The sequence below is a fragment of the Parastagonospora nodorum genome, assembly GCF_000146915.1.
Source record: "Parastagonospora nodorum SN15 chromosome Unknown scaffold_1, whole genome shotgun sequence".
Taxonomy (NCBI): Eukaryota; Fungi; Ascomycota; class Dothideomycetes; order Pleosporales; family Phaeosphaeriaceae; genus Parastagonospora; species Parastagonospora nodorum.
In genome coordinates, this window is record NW_001884549.1 from 1,172,842 (window position 1) to 1,189,025 (window position 16,184).

A 16,184-nucleotide genomic window follows, 5' to 3' on the forward strand; every position below is an offset into this window, starting at 1 on the left:
TGGACCAGTCCAACTATACTCAGGTGCCGCAACTGAGTTCTGGCCTTGACATCGATTTGGATAACTTGCCGCTTGTGATATAGTTACCATGATTCCGCATCTATGAACGACGAGAACACGACTGTATGGAGTATGCAAATATCAATTCGGAAAAAGCACTACGAACATCTCGTGAACGTCAATTTGAAGACATTCTTCACACAAAATGATGAGAAAACAACAAAGGTATCGTGGACATCCAGCCTTTGCACCATAACACCAACCGCTACCATTTAGATCAGAAGAGGAGCCCAGGAAACGCCGTCAATGCGTGCCACCATTCGTCATTACAGCCGCCGTCACGTTACGCTAGAAGAACTAATCCTTAGCAACTTCTGTGCGCACTTCACCGTTGACGTTCTTAGTGTCGCGCTCCGCTTCACCCTCCTCTTTCGCGTCGGCGATGGCTTCCTTGGTGTCCTCGTCAACGCCCTCCATTGAGACGTCTGCCGTGGGTGCTGATGTTGGAGCTAATGCTGGTGCAGCGGTCGCGGCTGGTGGTGAGTCAGGGGGTGTGACCACACCGGCAGGTGATTGAGAGCGAGTTGAGGTTGCAGTAGCGGCGGGTACCTCTGCCTCGTCCATATCAACATCACCATCATCGTCAGCCCCTTGCTCTGCCACGGCAGGTGTCTGTGTACGAGACGCTGGAGCGGCCGAAGGCTGTCTTGTCGATACAGCGCTATCCCCATTGATCTCCTCCATGCCATTGAGCGCGTCGATGTCCTGAGCGGGTGCAGCATTTGGATTGGGGAAGTCGCTGATGTTTCTCCGCTTCTTAACGCCTGGCTGAGCGCGTACACCGAGACTGTTCTTGTACTCTTCGTCGTCGCTTTCGTCGTACAGCTCGCCATCGCGCTCGATGTGTTCGTCTCGCTGACGCTGAGTCATTCTCACATCCGGGTTCATGTCAGCGTCGAGGTCGTCGTCCTCGTCTTCACCATCTGAGTCTGCCATCCGAGGCAATGCATTAGGAATGTTGGTGAAGGCTTCTACCGAGGGCCTGCCTGTTCTTCGAATGTTCTCAATCACAGTAGACTTGATCTTGTGGAGATAGTCGTGCGAGTTGGCGTTCTCCATGTTTGATGGCCGAACATCCAGCTCGTAGTCAGGCGCAAAGTACTGCATGATGTTAGTGCCATATCGAAAGGGTGGGAATATCAAGAACTTGCCTCGTAGTAGTCATTGAAGGGAAGCTGCTTGGACATCTTCTCCCCTACAAGCTCACCCGTCTCGTATGCCCAGGTGCGGGCAACGTTGCGCATGGTGTAACCACCACCACCCAAGATGATGACAGGCACGCCGAAGCTCTTGACGTAGCGAACGCAGTTGGCATGGCCGTCCATGCTCAAGTTGAAGCATCCAAGTCGGTCGCCCGAGAGACTGTCGCCTCCGCACTGGAGCACAATGGCTTCTGGGCCGTAGTGGGTCATGACCGCCTCGATGACTGGCTCGAAGATGTTGCGGTAGGTCTCGTCTGTTATGCCGTCGCGCAGAGGGAAGTTGACAGAATAGTTCTTGCCAGTGCCAACACCAATGTCGCGCAGTTCACCGGTACCGGGGAAGTACTCGCCGTACTTGTGGAAGGATACAGTCATGACACGATCGGTCGTGTAGAAAGCCTCCTCCACACCATCTCCATGGTGCACGTCGATATCGATGTACAGGACGCGCTGCTTGTACCGCAGAAGCTCGATGATGCCAAGGACAATGTCTGAGAAATCAGCTAAAGTCGGCGCAAAAAGCTGGCGCATACTGACCGTTGACATAGCAGAAACCACTAGCTTCGCTCTTTTTTGCGTGATGCAGTCCGCCCGCCCAGTTGACTGCGACGTCGCATTTGCCGCGGTTCAGACGCGCCGCGCCCTCCATGGTACCTCCGGCGCTGATGCCGCAGAACTCGAAGAGGCCGTCAAAGACGGGACAATCGTCTCCGACGTTGTATTTGCTCTGCTCCTTGGTGAAGTTGTCCATGTTGTCTGGAGTGACCTTGTGCAGAAACTCTATGTACTCGTCTGTGTGGAACTGCGTCATTTCGTACTTGGAGGCGGGTTTTGCGCGCTGTTCTTGTTAGGAATTAAACATATGCGCGTGCTATAGGTATGGGCGTACGTAGATCTCCATCTTGCTGTAAAGGCCATAGTTCATAATAAGACTATGCGCCATGCGTATGCGATGAGGCTTCATGGGATGGCCTGCAACGTAGGCATAGTTGCCCACATCCGAGTCGTAGAAGTATGCGACTTTCTTGGGTTGTGCGCCCACACTATTGCTCAGGCTGGCAGAGGCCGGGGCCGCCGACATGTCGTCTGCCATTTTGGCACTGCTTTGAAGCGACTGTGGTTGCTGGAGTTTGGCAGTTTGGTAGCTTGGATTTTTAGATAGTGAATGTGAGTGTTAGCTGGTGTTTCTGGAGCGGCGGGAACTACAATGCAGGGACTCGAGGCGTGGTCGGCAATATAAAGCGTCAAAGACACCCAATGCGGGAGAGATGGTGGGAACAAAGGCGCTCCGAGCTTGAGCTTCGACCGCGGGCGGCCAGCATCCTTGCTCGCCTTAGCGCGCTTTTCGGAGAAACGTGGGGCCGATTACATATCGCGACAGCTCGGAGCTTCACCCATCGCCGCCGCCTCGCCGTACAACCCACATCAACACCACGCTCCCTCTCTGGATACCCCGTCTCCCTCGGAACCTACTTCTTCATAGACTCACCCATACCCCCCACACCATCATGGACCGGCTAAGCAGAATGTTGGCCGCCGCGCAGGGCATGGGAGGCATGGGCGGAGGTCCCGCACAAGACACCAACCTGATCGACAACTCGGAAACCGTCTACATCTCGTCTCTGGCGCTGCTCAAGATGCTGCGGCACGGGCGGGCGGGTGTGCCCATGGAGGTCATGGGCCTCATGCTGGGCGAGTTTGTGGATGACTACACAGTACGCGTCGTGGATGTATTCGCCATGCCGCAGTCCGGTACCGGTGTTTCCGTCGAGGCTGTCGACCCCGTCTTCCAGACCAAGATGATGGACATGCTGAGGCAGACAGGAAGGTGCGTTGCTTCTCACCACGAGTACTCTTGAGAGTGAGAGCGGCAGCTGACAGACACAGGCAAGAGACGGTCGTCGGCTGGTACCACTCACATCCTGGCTTCGGCTGCTGGCTGTCGTCCGTCGACATCAACACGCAACAGTCCTTTGAGCAGCTCACGCCCCGCGCCGTCGCCGTCGTAGTCGATCCCATCCAGTCCGTCAAGGGCAAAGTCGTCATCGATGCCTTCCGCCTAATAAATCCGCAAACCCTCATGATGGGCCACGAGCCCCGCCAGACCACATCCAACGTCGGCCACCTCAACAAGCCCTCGATCCAAGCCCTCATCCACGGCCTGAACCGCCACTACTACTCAATAGGCATCGATTACAAGAAGACTGCGCTGGAGGAGAACATGCTGATGAACCTGCACAAGCACGTCTGGACCGAGGCACTGCTGATGGAGGACTTCAAGGGCGAGGGCGAGCGGAACAACGACAGGCTGCAGAAGCTGGTCTCGTTGGCCGAGGGTTACGAGAAGCGCGTCAAGGAGGAGACGGAGCTCACCAAGGACCAGCTCAAGACGCGATACGTTGGAAAGGTCGACCCCAAGAAGCGTGCGTACTCCCTCCTACCCGAGATATCATAGTCATGCTAATTCACCCTCATAGACATCGAAGACGTCGGCCAACAGCTCATCGAGGACAACATCGTGTCCGTCTCGCGACAAATGATCGACAAGGAGGCCTCGGTGCCAAAGCCAGCCTCGCGGCAAAACGGAAATGCCGAAGCCAGCAACGACGATGTCGAGATGGATGAGTAGATTTCACCCCAGAGCAGCTTGACCATCGTCTTGCACATGAAAGAGTAGGCTACAAAGCATGTCTCACCGAGGCCTACTTGCGTACCAGGAGATACGGACCAAGAAGCTTGGAGCAGATCACTTGGCACGAACGATATCCTCCCATCATGATGGTGCAGGCACGACGGGGTGCCGTGGAGAGCGCTACAGCAGACGCTCTGCAGAAGAAGTCCAATTCGGCAAATACGAAGCATGCCGTAGAGAAATGCCATCAATAGCATGATATAATGAAACATCATACAAACAAATTATGCATATTGTCAGGGTATCGTTCCTATCAGCTAAACAAAATTTCCTCCCAATGCCGAGACCCAATTGCCATTCCGACATAAAGCACTCTTATGTCAATCTTTATGCTTCAGCGCTCGCTCCATCATCCCCACTCTTCTCCACAACCTCGCCCGGGAATGGTTTCCGCGCATAAACACACCTGACCTCGTGATAGAAATGATTCCCACGGTTCTTGATCACGCTCCTAAAATCCTTCACAAAAGCTTGCACTTCTGCGTACGTCCACCCAAGTAATCGCGTATACAGCGCCATGACCCACCCCTCAATCCCCTCACTCCAATTCCTCTCTCCCCACCTCCCCAAATCCTTCAAATGCGGATCCTTCGGCCACGCCCCAATCGGCCAAATAAACCTCTCTTCATGGACATCCACAAATCCGGCCTGCGGCAACAGCGCCGCCATCTGCTCGACAATCTTGAACGTCATGCCGGTCAGCCTCTCGCCCACATCAATCACACTATCGCTAAACGCCGCGACAATCTGGTCGGCATGGCGCCCACTCGCCGGGTCGGCATTCGTGCGGATTTCAAATTCCAGCTGCTCGAACCACGCGCCGGGCGCGAGGTGGGCGTAGACCTGCGCGTACATGTGCGGCCAGTCCTTGACGCACCCAGTTAGCCCGCGGATGTGGATGAAGTCGAAGTGGTCGGGCGGATACGTCCACTCGCTGCAGGCATCGTCGATTTCAAACACGAGGTTCGGCGGCGCGGCGGTGTACAGGATCGGGCTGAGGTCGGTCGCGGTAATCTCGGCGGCGGGGAAGTGGTCGGCGATGTCTACGGCCCACAGCCCCGTGCCGGTGCCCACGTCGAGGATGCGTTTGGGCGAAGTGATGGGCGCGAGGAAGAGCTTGTCGTGCAACGTGAGGAGCCAGAGGTGGTGCACGATCAGCTCGTAGGATTGCGCGCCTTCGTCGTTGGGCGCGTAGTAGGTGCCGTCGCGCCAGGCGTGGTAGCGGCGTCCATTTTCATAGCGGTAGCGTGTGGCGGAGGAGGCGAGGGAGCAGATGCTGGAGGAGGCGTAGGATGCGCGGTCGGTTTGGGCGTCGGCGGATTCTTGGTAGGAGGTGTAGGTTGCGTCCTGGGGTGGGTCAGGATAGGAGGGAGAATGAGAGAGGTTTGGACGTCTGTATGCATGTATGACGGATTGAGAGATGGAGGAGACGGTGAAGGAGAAGCAAAGTTGATATCAGAGGAGAATGAGAGAAAAAGAATTCACACTCACAACATCAATGTCCGCCCCTCCCATATCCATCTCCGCATCAGTCCCAGGCGAAGAAACAGCTTCCATCTTCTTCTTTCTCCGAAACAATCCTCCAGCAAACATCACAAACCACTCCGGGCCCGATGACGGGCTCTTCCCGTTCTCAGTCGAATATGTACCGGGATCCGACGCCTTGCGCTCCGATTTAGAAAAAAATATCAGATCCCCGGGACAATCGCACTTCTTCAATAATATCTGAAACCTCTGATCCCTCCTTCCCGCCCGTCAGCGCCGTGTCTCTCGTCCGAAACGACCGTCGTGTACACTCTACCAGGTCACGCCCGGCTCTTCCGCGTCCGCACAACACCGAGACTCCCACGTCACCACTTCAATCTATCTCTTCCTGGATATGTCGCCTTCAATCTCAATCTTCTGGCCAATCCTTGCTCCACTTCAATCCACTTCGATTCAATGCGCAAAAGTGCACAAGCCGTCCGTACGTCCATCTATCATCGAAGATATCTCCGCCCACTACAAGCGTCACCACGGCACTTGCCGGCCCCCGCGAGCCCCAACGCGTAATCGGCGCGAATGGGTCTGGCCAACTGTCTGCCCATTGATGTTTGCAGTCTACTGTTCCTGTTACGATCCTTTGTGAATGACATTGGAATACGAGTAGCGCTACCGCTCGGCTGGGGCGCGACAAGCGGATTCCGCTGCGTTGGGATCGAGAACGATGTGGTGCCGCATTCGTGCATTCCGAGGCTCGTGGCGAGCGCGAGGCTGGCGCGGGGGATCTGAGTGGCGGGGTGGGCCGCGAGGAATATTGGGTGGCAAAGGCGAATTTCATGGTACACAGAAATGGTAGGTTCGATGATTTACTGAATCCCTGTGGTTTTTCGAGTTCATCTTTGTCGTGATAGTATTGCATCTAGTATGTGAGACAGAGGCACGTAGTTCTTTTCGCTGGAAAGTCACGCGAAATGCGGTCATGGTCAGTGAAGTATCCATTCTATTCGCTACGAAGCAACCCAGATGGTTTTCCTTTCTTTCTTTCTAGCAGAATAAAACAACATCCGCCCACGCTACGTACAAGTTCATGCACCGCGACACAACAATCGCGTATAGAAAAACGACCTATCTGAATCCTCCTTGATCTTTGTGTCCATTACCATATTTCGTTTTTTTAATGCTTCTCGCGTAGCGACATGAAAGACCAAAACTCCGCCCATGGCACTCATTCGGCGCAACAACTAAAACTCGCCGACGGTGTGTATACAGCCGTGTGTTGGTGACGCCGTGGAATCATAAACGTGCAGAAATGGTGCCATATACAACAAGATTCAGATACCACCACTTACGCCATAAAGTTCATGGCGCCAGTTTTGAAAAATGTAACTGGCAGCCGATTTTTGGATGAGACAGCCGTATTGGGCTGTTGCGTGCGCGTGCGCACATGATCTGGGGGATACATTGTGAGATATACGGTTCGTTACGTCATGGGCAGGCAGAGTGCCTATAAAATGTGTGCCAACGTCCGTCGTGCTAACTTCGAGACATCAGTTCACAGGTATCATATCAGACACACTGTACTGAGTACTGATTTATGCGTGGTGCTCGATACGCCATGCAACACTAAGTACATATCATTGCGCTCGGAGCGGCCCTAAGTCGATGGCAAAAGCGAAGACCATCTATGGGTGTCCATGAGGTTTGCCAGAGCCTTCTTCGCGGTAAGAGCTCGAGGTCTGTGCGGATTTGGTCTTCTTGTTCCTTTCGTCGTCGGATGACGAGTTGGAGTGGCTGCTGCTTCCGTCATCGAGGCGAATGTTACCATCCTTGGACTCGCGGCGCAGGCGGTCTGCTTTGTCCTTCAGCACCTTGGCCTGTTCGGCTGCTCGCTGAGCACGAATCTGCTTCTTCCACATTGCTGCATAGTGGCCATTCCTCTCCAGGAGCTCTTCGTGAGTGCCGCGTTCTTGAACTCGTCCTTTGTGCAAGACGAGAATCTGATCAGCGTGAGTAATGGTACTGAGCCGATGAGCAATGATAAGCATGGTGCGTCCTTGCGCTAATGAGGTAAACGCTTCCTGGATGTGCTGTTCTGTTTCGGTGTCGAGGGCCGCTGTAGCTTCGTCAAGCATAATGATGCGAGGATTCTTCAGGATGGTGCGAGCAATAGCCACACGCTGCTTCTCACCTCCGGAGAGGCGCAGGCCACGCTCACCGACCTTAGTCTCGTACTTGTCTGGGAACGTCATGATCTTGTCATGAATGCTGGCGGCTCTACATGCTTCGTAGACCTGTTCGTCGGTCGCCTCCGGATTGGCATATTTGAGGTTATACATCAAAGTCTCGTTGAAAAGGACCGTGTCCTGAGGAACTACACCAATGTGGCGGCGAACAGAGTCAATCGTGAGGTCTTCGACATCGTGGCCATCAACCTGGATACTGCCGGAAAGGGTGTTGTAGAACCTGTAGAGGAGGCGGAAAATAGTCGACTTGCCACCACCGGACTCGCCGACGAAGGCAGTTGTGGTGCCTGGCGTGCAGTAGAAGTCGAGACCCGTCAATGCGGGCTTACGCTGGTCGTAGGAAAAGTGGACGTCCTGGAATCGGAGTTGGCCCTCGCACGATGGTAGCTCCGCCGCATCCTCCTTGTCAACCACGGTAGGTTGCTCTTTGAAGAGCTCGAGCATACGCTCAGAGTTGATCATAGCCGACTGAATCATCCTGTAGAAAGTCCCGAAGAAATTGAGCGGACTCTGAAGTTGGCCCATGTAGGTAATGAGGACAACAAATTTGCCGACTTCCTGTTCGCCATTTGCAACTTGCCACGCTGCTATGAAGCAGGTCACAAGTAAACCGGTCATGAAAACCATGTTTTGAGTAATGTTCATGATGTTGAGCGAGAACATGACCTTGTACTCGGCGTTTTGGTACTTCTGCACAGCTTCACGGTAGCGGTTAAATTCGTAAGCTTCGGCGTTGAAATACTTCACTGTTTCGTAGGAGACCATGGAGTCGTTTCTGCACGTGTTAGTCCAATCATGCATGTGTGAGGATTGAGTTGCTTACTTGACCGCATCTTCTTCCCTGTCGGCATTGACCATTTCGCGACGAATCTCAGCACGCCACTGCGCCATACGAATAGTCAGATAAATGTACCAAAACGTGACAATGGCGATCACAAGCGCATAGTAAGCGTCAAACTTGTACAGGAAGTAGCCAATGGCGACAGCCAGGTCGATCAGCATGGGCACGACTTGGAAGGTCACCTGCTCCAGGAAGGTGTTGATGGAGCTGCCTTTTCCGAGTGCAGACAAGACCTCGCCCGTTTTTTTGCCAAGGTGGAAATCGAGGCTGAGGCTGTGCACGTGCTCAAATGCCGCAACGGATAATTCGCGATACGAGTACTGAGACACGGGAATCCACAGTGCAGACCGCATTGCGCCAAGTACACCGTTGCTGCCCTGCAAAAAGCGGAACGAAATGTAGATGATGATGGCGGTCCATGGGCTGCCTTCTTCCTTGTGCGCGAGACGGTCCACAATGTGTCCCATCTGGTCTGGGACGAGCAAATTGACTACGCGCTGCGCTAGGACAAGCAGAAAGCAGAGTACAACGACAATCTGCAGCTTACGGTCCTTGGACGGCCACAGGTAGGGAAAAAAGACATGGTAGCCTTTGATGTACTCCCACCAGCTGCGTGCAGGTGCGCCCGTGGGTCTGCTCCAGGCTGGAGGTGCGCCCTCGGTGTGCTGGTGTTTGCCACCGACGGGCTGAGTCGAGCCATAGGAGCCGTTCGCGTGACCGTTCTCCGCGTGGCCATTTCGATCCGCGCCATTGCCCAATAAGGACGTAGTCTCCGTGGAGCTTCCCGCCTCTTCAGAGCGCTTTCGCTGTGGCATCACCGCAAAGACGATGTAGAATCCAATGAGAGAGAGCAGCAGCACGATACGGAGCAGGTCCATGGCAACCTCGGCAGCCTCCCAATCGGTCATGTGGAAGCGCAGCCTCGTGCTGGGGCGGCCGGCCGTGGGCTCCTTGTGTGCATGCGTGTAGATTGCAAAGGACAGGGCGACGAGGATGACTTCGAGGACAGTTGCGGCGGCCCAGGTCGCCAGATGAGCCCCCGTTGGCGAGGGCTTCGAGTCGACCAGTGAGATGAGGAACAGGCAGTAGACGAAGAAGGAGCCCACAAGGTAGATCTGGTGCAGTGTTAGTCTTGCGGTGGTTGAGATGTTTCTGTGCAGTGCATACCACGACCGACTTGCCGGCCCACCAGTGCTCCTTCTTCATGACCAGCGAGTGGGCAATGACCAGGACTGAGTTGCCGATGAAGGTCAGGGCCGTGGCAAAGGAGACCCATTCGAAGACGCGCTTCTGCGTGTGCGTGACGTCGTCGTGGACGGGTCTCTTCACAAAGTTGCGAGTCGGGTCGGTTGCGGGCAGCGGCTTGCCTCCAGGGCCGGTGGTGGTGGGTTTGGCGATATTAGCATTAGAATTAGAGGCGGCAATGCTGCGGGTGGTGAAGGCGGCCAGGAAGAAGACGAGCATAAAGATGGGATAGGCGTACTGCAGCACCGTGACGGTTTTGCGCAGTGCGGCGGCATAGGCCCAGCGAGCATCGTCGTCGGCGGAGAGGTCCAGCCCGGCCATGTGCAGCTGTCCGGCCATGATGAGCGTCTTGGTCAGACAGAGCTCGGCGGGATGCGGGGTGTTGGAGAGAGGGAGAGGAATGAAGGAGGGTGCTACAAGAGACACACAGACACAGGCCTGCACTGACGGTCGACGGGTGACATGGTTAGTCGTTAGTGTATCGAGTCTCTTGTAGCGCATGTACAAGTAAGTGGGCCCTCCAGCTGGTGGCGGCGCGATCATCAATCTAGACAAGTCGGAAGGAGCCAGGGGAGCGAGGCAGGCGCGACCCTGGCAGTGGCCGCCTGCAAGACGCAGCGGCCTGCATTGGCTTCAGGGCACACCACCTGCGCGTCCCCCATGCTGCACGGCGCTGCACCCTCAGCGACTCTCCACTCCACACAGCGCCGCTCGTCGCGCAGTACAATACGTCTCTAAAGCGCCGCCGCATCGGGCCCGCTTCCGCCGTCCTCGCCCTGCGCGCTCAGTTCCCAGTCCCAGTCCCCGTCCCAAACTCTGCCCCCGTCTCACCGCAACACCACCACGACTCGCCTCTCCCATGATGCCCCCGTCCTAGCCTCTCAGATGACTGACCGGCGGGCGTCCGCGGCTCCCTCGCCAAAAATCCCCCCCGCGCCGCCGCCGCCGCCGCCACCCAAGCAGAAGCAGCGCTCGTACTTTGAGCGTTTCGTTGCGCAACCGCTGACGACTGCCTATGCTTCGCGACCTCCAAGCGTGCAGACCAATCGTCCCGATGGTGGGCCTCCGAACCCGCTAGTCCCGAAGCTTCCCGGGTATGTAGGTGTTCCTTCTCGTCCCGTCTGCACCAACACGTCTGTCCAATGTATGTAGCCATGCAGCGAGCAGTGAGTAGCGAGCATCATGCCATGTGCCCGCCTCTGCTCATCACCTCCACCATCCGCTGTCCGCTGTCCGCTGTCCTGCCCGCGGCATTTATCGTACCTGCACCGCGCGCCTTCCGTTTCCGTCCCGTGCTATTTTCGTTCACTAAACAATCTACCCCAGCATCCGCACCGGATATTCGCAGGATGCCAGCCATAAGACCGGCCTCGACATCTCTGCCCTCGACATCAACCGCGAGCGCACGCATGCAGTCCTCGCTGGCAAGGAGATTCTCAAGACCGTCCGTGTGCAGGATGCCAAGATTGTCGACGAGACCAATCTGCGTGCTGCTGTGCTCAACTATGCAGATTCCCATGCCAGACAGCGCGAGGGCTTGGGCATCCATGACGTGAAGTGGTCGCACGGCCAGTTCAGCTCGCATATTGCGACTGCTGCAGCAAACGGCAAGGTCATTCTCTACGACTTGAACCGCGCGAGCGTTGAGCTCACCCGGTTGCACGAACACAACCGCCAGGTGCACAAGCTTGCATTCAATCCGCACCAGGGCTACTTGCTCCTCTCTGCCAGTCAAGATGCGACTGTCCGTCTGTGGGACCTGCGAGACATGCGCAGAGATGTCTCCACCTGTCGCAGCCGAGACCATTACTCGGGCATGAATGGCGGCATCCGCGATGTGCAGTGGTCTCCTACTGATGCTGTAGAATTTGCCTTTGGCACTGACAACGGTAACATACAGCGTTGGGACTTTCGGTACAACAAGGGTCCCAAGCAGAAAATCACAGCCCACGACCAGCGCATCTGCACGTCTATCGACTGGCATCCCGATGGTAAGCACATGCTCAGCTCTGGTGTAGATCGAACCGTCAAAGTGTGGGACTTTTCCCAGGATGGGCGCCGCCAAAAGCCTACTTGGGTTCTGACCACGCCTTATCCTGTTCATAAAGCCCGATGGAGACCTCCATACTGGTCCGACGACCACCAGGACCGGGGTGCCTATCAAAGCACCCAGTTGGCCACGTACTACGATCGCGAGCATTCCCCCATACACGTGTGGGATTTCCGCAGACCCCACTTACCATTCCGTGAGATCAACAAATTCGCCAGCGCACCCTCCGATATGCTCTGGCACTCGCGTGACACCTTGTGGACTGTGGGCAAGGAAGGTGTCTTCCAGCAAAATGATGTCCACCACGCACCAAAGACCGTTGATCGACGTAGCCTGCAGGCACTTGCAGTATCGCCAAGTGGCGAATTGAGTGGCGTGGCGCAGAAGCGACCACGACCGCGGCGCTCTGCAAGTCTAGCGTATACCGACGATGCGTATCTGGGCGATCCACGTGTTCTGCGCGGCAGCCCAGAGAAAGGCAGCATGAGGAGCTCAGCAGATGATAGCTTGAACGATAGCTTCCTCGCCTCGTCGGTGAAGCGTCATCATGGTCGCACTGCCAGCAGCAGGTCGGCCAGATCATTTGGCAGCACGCCGCCATCTGATTCGGCTCCCAAAGTCATGTTCCTGACCGATTCCATGACTACAACGAGTGAAGCGATCAAGCCTAACCAGGTTGCTTTTCGTGGTATTCTGCCCGGTACTGCCAACGTTCAGGTCTTTGCGTACCTGGCCCAAAAGTACAAAAGTATTCCTTTATCGGATCCTCCAGATTTGCAGGCATTTGAAGACTTAGAACACGTATTCGGACAAAATGCCGAGTATGCGCAGCGAGCGTCCATGTATCGTCTTGCTCAGACATGGAATATTGTCGGAAAGTCCATAGCTACTGTTACGCGGAACCGTGCAGAGCTACACAGACAGAGCAGACGCTTGCAACGAAAGGCTTTCACGGCAAGCCCACTTGTGCCAGGCATACGCACCGCATCGGAGCGACTCGAAGCCCGTAACAAGAACGCGGCGATTCCGACAAATCCTGCACTGCGTGCCATCCTCGGCACACTAGAAAAGACGACTAACAGCCAGTCAGCACCCTCAATTGAGAGCACATCTAATCTTGCGACACCTCTCGCTCGGCCAATGGCCGTTTCCGCTTCGGCAAAGGGTGAATCAGGAGCATCTGAAATACCTGATCTGGACCAAGAAGATATCATTGCACTTCCACCTTCTTTGACAGGTGCGCACACTGAGATCAGCGGAGCCAGCGATAGACTTGCCGTCCCAAAGACGGCCTTCAATGGTCCTCAATGGTACCAATCTGCCGATGGTCTCGACGAGCGCCGTGCCCTTGTCGGCAGCTATCGAGCATCACCCCGCATACCACTAAGCCTTGGGCCAAGCAACAAGCCAGGGATTGACATAAATGTTCCGCCGCCATTGGGGCGCCACGATTCTGGGGAAAGTTTCACCATGTTCTCCGCGTCTACAGATTCCCAAAAAGGCAATTCAATGCCAAGCTCATTCGCCAGCGGCAACTCTCATCCTCGTAGCATAGAGTCCGCTGGACAGAAGTGGCGGATAGGCGCTGAAAAGGCCAGCTTTGGTAATGCCAGGACTTCATCCAGCAACGGCTTCACCGATGTTCTGGGTAAGAGTGTTGAGATCTCCCCCACTACTGTGCCTCTCGGCAAAATACCCCCGTACCAAGGCGTCCAACACTCGGTCGGTGATGTTCCGGAGCACTTGGTCGAATTCAGTAGCGGTGAAAGAGCTGTGCAGAATATGGAACATTTGCGGCGCAACAATCAGCTGCTCCGTCACGATAGCTCCGAGTCGGAGGCGTATGCAAGCAGCCGAGGCGATAGTACTTCTTCCTTTGAGTACAATCCCGAAATGGATGCAAGCGGTACGATTGTGCCGGAGGGACCTGAGGACGTGAGATCGCTGCATACTTCAAGGCTTCCCTTACCGCTATCTCATGCAGCCCAGAGCGCACCTCCAGTACTTGATCCATCAGGCGAGGATGCGTTGTTGCTGTCAGACTATCAGGCTATGCATGTTGATGCCGAGGCAGGATCGGCTTACACCATCGTTGGCCTCCTTAACAAACTTCTCGCATTCCATACTGTCGCACAGTCCGATGCGCAATTCTCATCAATACTGCTACTGCTGCTAGCGCCATTGCTACCGCAGACGCACGGGCCGACATCGACCACCGACATCGATGTTGGAGACGTTCTTGCGGCGTTCTCTGACACTTTCATCTCACTGGGTCTGACTCCCACGCAAGCAAAGGCAGTTTTATCAACCCAACTGAGCCAATTGATCGCAACAGGTATCAATCCTTACCAAGCAGAGTCGATCCTCCACACATACCATGCACAATTGCACGGTCTGTCGCTGTTCAATTCCGCAGCATCACTTCGACGCCTGTCGTATCCCGCCTATCCTGCCGTATATGAACAAGCGCTGAAAGACACTCAAATTGGGCTACTCTGCCTCAGCTGTAAATCGCCCATCAACAATCCCAAGGACAAGATGCGTTGCGAGTCATGCAAGCGTGCTCAAGCACCGTGTCCTATTTGCTGGGCCAAGTATCCGGCTTTTGAACCCATCACCGCACAGAAAAAGACCAAACACAAGATTCGCTCTAGCTTCAAAGATCGTGATCATCGAAGGAAACGATCCTCGCTCATGTCCAATCAGGCGGTGGATCTGGACATCCTCCATGCTGCTGACCACCCTTCTCCAAGCGAGCCGGAGAATTGGTCGCCGCATAAAGCAACGCTGTGGACATGGTGCTCGCTATGCGGGCATGGCGGACACACAAATTGTCTCTCGACATGGTTTGCTGACCCTCTGCTATCGGACGGTGCATGTGCGACTGAAGGCTGTCTGTGCGATTGCGTGCGAGGCAAACGCCGTGACGAGAAGATTGAAGAAACGCTACGCATGAAAGCAGCAAAGGAGCGCGCCAAACCCGTCCGCAAAGGCGACGACTGGAAAGTCAAAGAAAGTAAAGCTGTATCAGAGGTACGTCGCGCTGCTCTCGACGACGACGCTTCTACACAGGCTTCTTCTCAGACGCCCAGCTCCATGCACAACAACACCAAGAGACTCCGTGAAGACAGCGTCGGCAAGAGAGTACGAGTCGTCGAACCGTCAGCTTCTGCCAAGTTACCGAAATAGTCCATGTTAATCCCGCAGAATTGATGTCGACACACTTTCTCGCGTGCGAGGCCTTGACCGCGTTAGCTTGCGGAGCTGCCCGCAATCGTGCATCTATCACACCGCTTTTGTATGCCTGCATGCCAAGCCTCGCCGCTTCCCCGGATGCGGAGACTGCTGGCCACGTTGTAGGTCGCACCGGTCGCCGTGCTGGGGTAAATGGCTGATTGTGTGTGGGGGTAATCAAGTTGTTGATGCATCGAGGTGGATGGACGGACGGTGGTACTTGATCGGCATGCGTGATTGGGGAAATACAGTTTATACACGACCATACTCTCCTATCTTGTGCTACTCCTACAACTAAGTTCTCATGCAAAAGGCCATGTGATGTTGTTCACACGACACTTCGTTAACTTTGCAGTCCTGCAGTCCTGCAGCCCTGCAGCCTTGCAGTAGTACAGCCGAGAACGTGACGTCCATCTCCAGCACGATTCACCAACCGCGCGCCGGAATAGCAACTTGCTTACACGTATGTACAACCATGCCCGCAGTCATCTAAACATGTACTTTGCAGGCTGCGAATTGCGGCAGCGGCGTCGGTATCCCCATCCGCCTGCGCGTCCCTCCTGATCGGTGTGCAACAAGCACATAGCCTTTGCGGACCGTCGACGCCCTGCCACGCATACCCCGCGATCCCAGTTTTCCCAGAGTGTTGTTGAGCACCGGCTTATTGACAGCACAATGTCATACTCCTGCGTGGTAGGGGATGAGTCACCGCTACCGCTACCGATGAGATCTTTCTAGCACAAGGACGTCTGCAAGATGATGTGGTCGCTCCAGCCTAAAGTAGTGATATGAACGGTGAGGGCGGTAAAAGGTTGTACATCCACCCTTTGGATGCTCGTATTCGGTGACACAGCGACTAACGGCGATGTTGGTCAACTCCCGTTCTCCGAATCTAGATGGTCCAGAGACGTGGTCAAGTTAGCATCGTGGAACCTGCGGACACGTCACGAGTCATGCTTATCATCGTGCTTTGTTCGTGACAATTACCAGTCTGCCCTGCGCTGTACACTGACCTTGGTAGGCATTTTCGTCGCATGTTGCACAACATGATGTGTTTCCAGGGTATTGATAGGCGCGGGGTGCGATGCATTAGCGAGGTGTGGGTGGGTCTATTGAGGCGCTTTGGTGGTGGTGT

General features: G+C 55.2%; 6 protein-coding genes across 6 annotated transcripts; 3 read left to right on the plus strand and 3 right to left on the minus strand.

The window, feature by feature from the left end:
- Nucleotides 1-357: 357 nt before the first annotated feature.
- SNOG_00508 (hypothetical protein) lies at nt 358-2,355 on the minus strand (the record flags this gene model as incomplete). Its single annotated transcript, XM_001791140.1, has 4 exons — nt 358-1,161; nt 1,212-1,753; nt 1,800-2,100; nt 2,152-2,355. The coding sequence occupies 4 exons, from the start codon at nt 2,353-2,355 to the stop codon at nt 358-360; spliced, it is 1,851 nt and encodes a 616-aa protein (XP_001791192.1).
- A 327-nt stretch (nt 2,356-2,682) lies between these two features.
- SNOG_00509 (hypothetical protein) lies at nt 2,683-4,181 on the plus strand. The gene is made up of 3 exons (XM_001791141.1): nt 2,683-3,090; nt 3,150-3,685; nt 3,740-4,181. The coding sequence occupies exons 1-3, from the start codon at nt 2,771-2,773 to the stop codon at nt 3,889-3,891; spliced, it is 1,008 nt and encodes a 335-aa protein (XP_001791193.1). The 5' UTR covers nt 2,683-2,770; the 3' UTR covers nt 3,892-4,181.
- Nucleotides 4,182-4,281: 100 nt separating this feature from the next.
- On the minus strand, nt 4,282-5,511 carry SNOG_00510 (hypothetical protein; the record flags this gene model as incomplete). The annotated part of the gene is made up of 2 exons (XM_001791142.1): nt 4,282-5,301; nt 5,446-5,511. The coding sequence occupies 2 exons, from the start codon at nt 5,509-5,511 to the stop codon at nt 4,282-4,284; spliced, it is 1,086 nt and encodes a 361-aa protein (XP_001791194.1).
- Nucleotides 5,512-7,118: 1,607 nt separating this feature from the next.
- On the minus strand, nt 7,119-10,104 carry SNOG_00511 (hypothetical protein; the record flags this gene model as incomplete). Its single annotated transcript, XM_001791143.1, has 3 exons — nt 7,119-8,454; nt 8,503-9,635; nt 9,688-10,104. The coding sequence occupies 3 exons, from the start codon at nt 10,102-10,104 to the stop codon at nt 7,119-7,121; spliced, it is 2,886 nt and encodes a 961-aa protein (XP_001791195.1).
- A 1-nt stretch (nt 10,105) lies between these two features.
- On the plus strand, nt 10,106-10,628 carry SNOG_00512 (hypothetical protein; the record flags this gene model as incomplete). Its single annotated transcript, XM_001791144.1, has 2 exons — nt 10,106-10,230; nt 10,322-10,628. 2 exons carry the CDS (start codon nt 10,106-10,108, stop codon nt 10,626-10,628), a joined length of 432 nt encoding a protein of 143 aa, XP_001791196.1.
- Nucleotides 10,629-10,650: 22 nt separating this feature from the next.
- SNOG_00513 (hypothetical protein) lies at nt 10,651-15,004 on the plus strand (the record flags this gene model as incomplete). The annotated part of the gene is made up of 3 exons (XM_001791145.1): nt 10,651-10,859; nt 11,095-13,750; nt 13,805-15,004. The coding sequence occupies 3 exons, from the start codon at nt 10,651-10,653 to the stop codon at nt 15,002-15,004; spliced, it is 4,065 nt and encodes a 1,354-aa protein (XP_001791197.1).
- Nucleotides 15,005-16,184: the final 1,180 nt, after the last annotated feature.

Coding starts and splice junctions, on each gene's coding strand:
- SNOG_00509 (XM_001791141.1), top strand. CDS start 2,771: ATGGACCGGCTAAGCAGAATGTTGGCCGCCGCGCAGGGCATGGGAGGC. Junction 3,091..3,149: donor ATGCTGAGGCAGACAGGAAG/GTGCGTTGCTTC, acceptor TGACAGACACAG/GCAAGAGACGGTCGTCGGCT. Junction 3,686..3,739: donor AAAGGTCGACCCCAAGAAGC/GTGCGTACTCCC, acceptor TCACCCTCATAG/ACATCGAAGACGTCGGCCAA.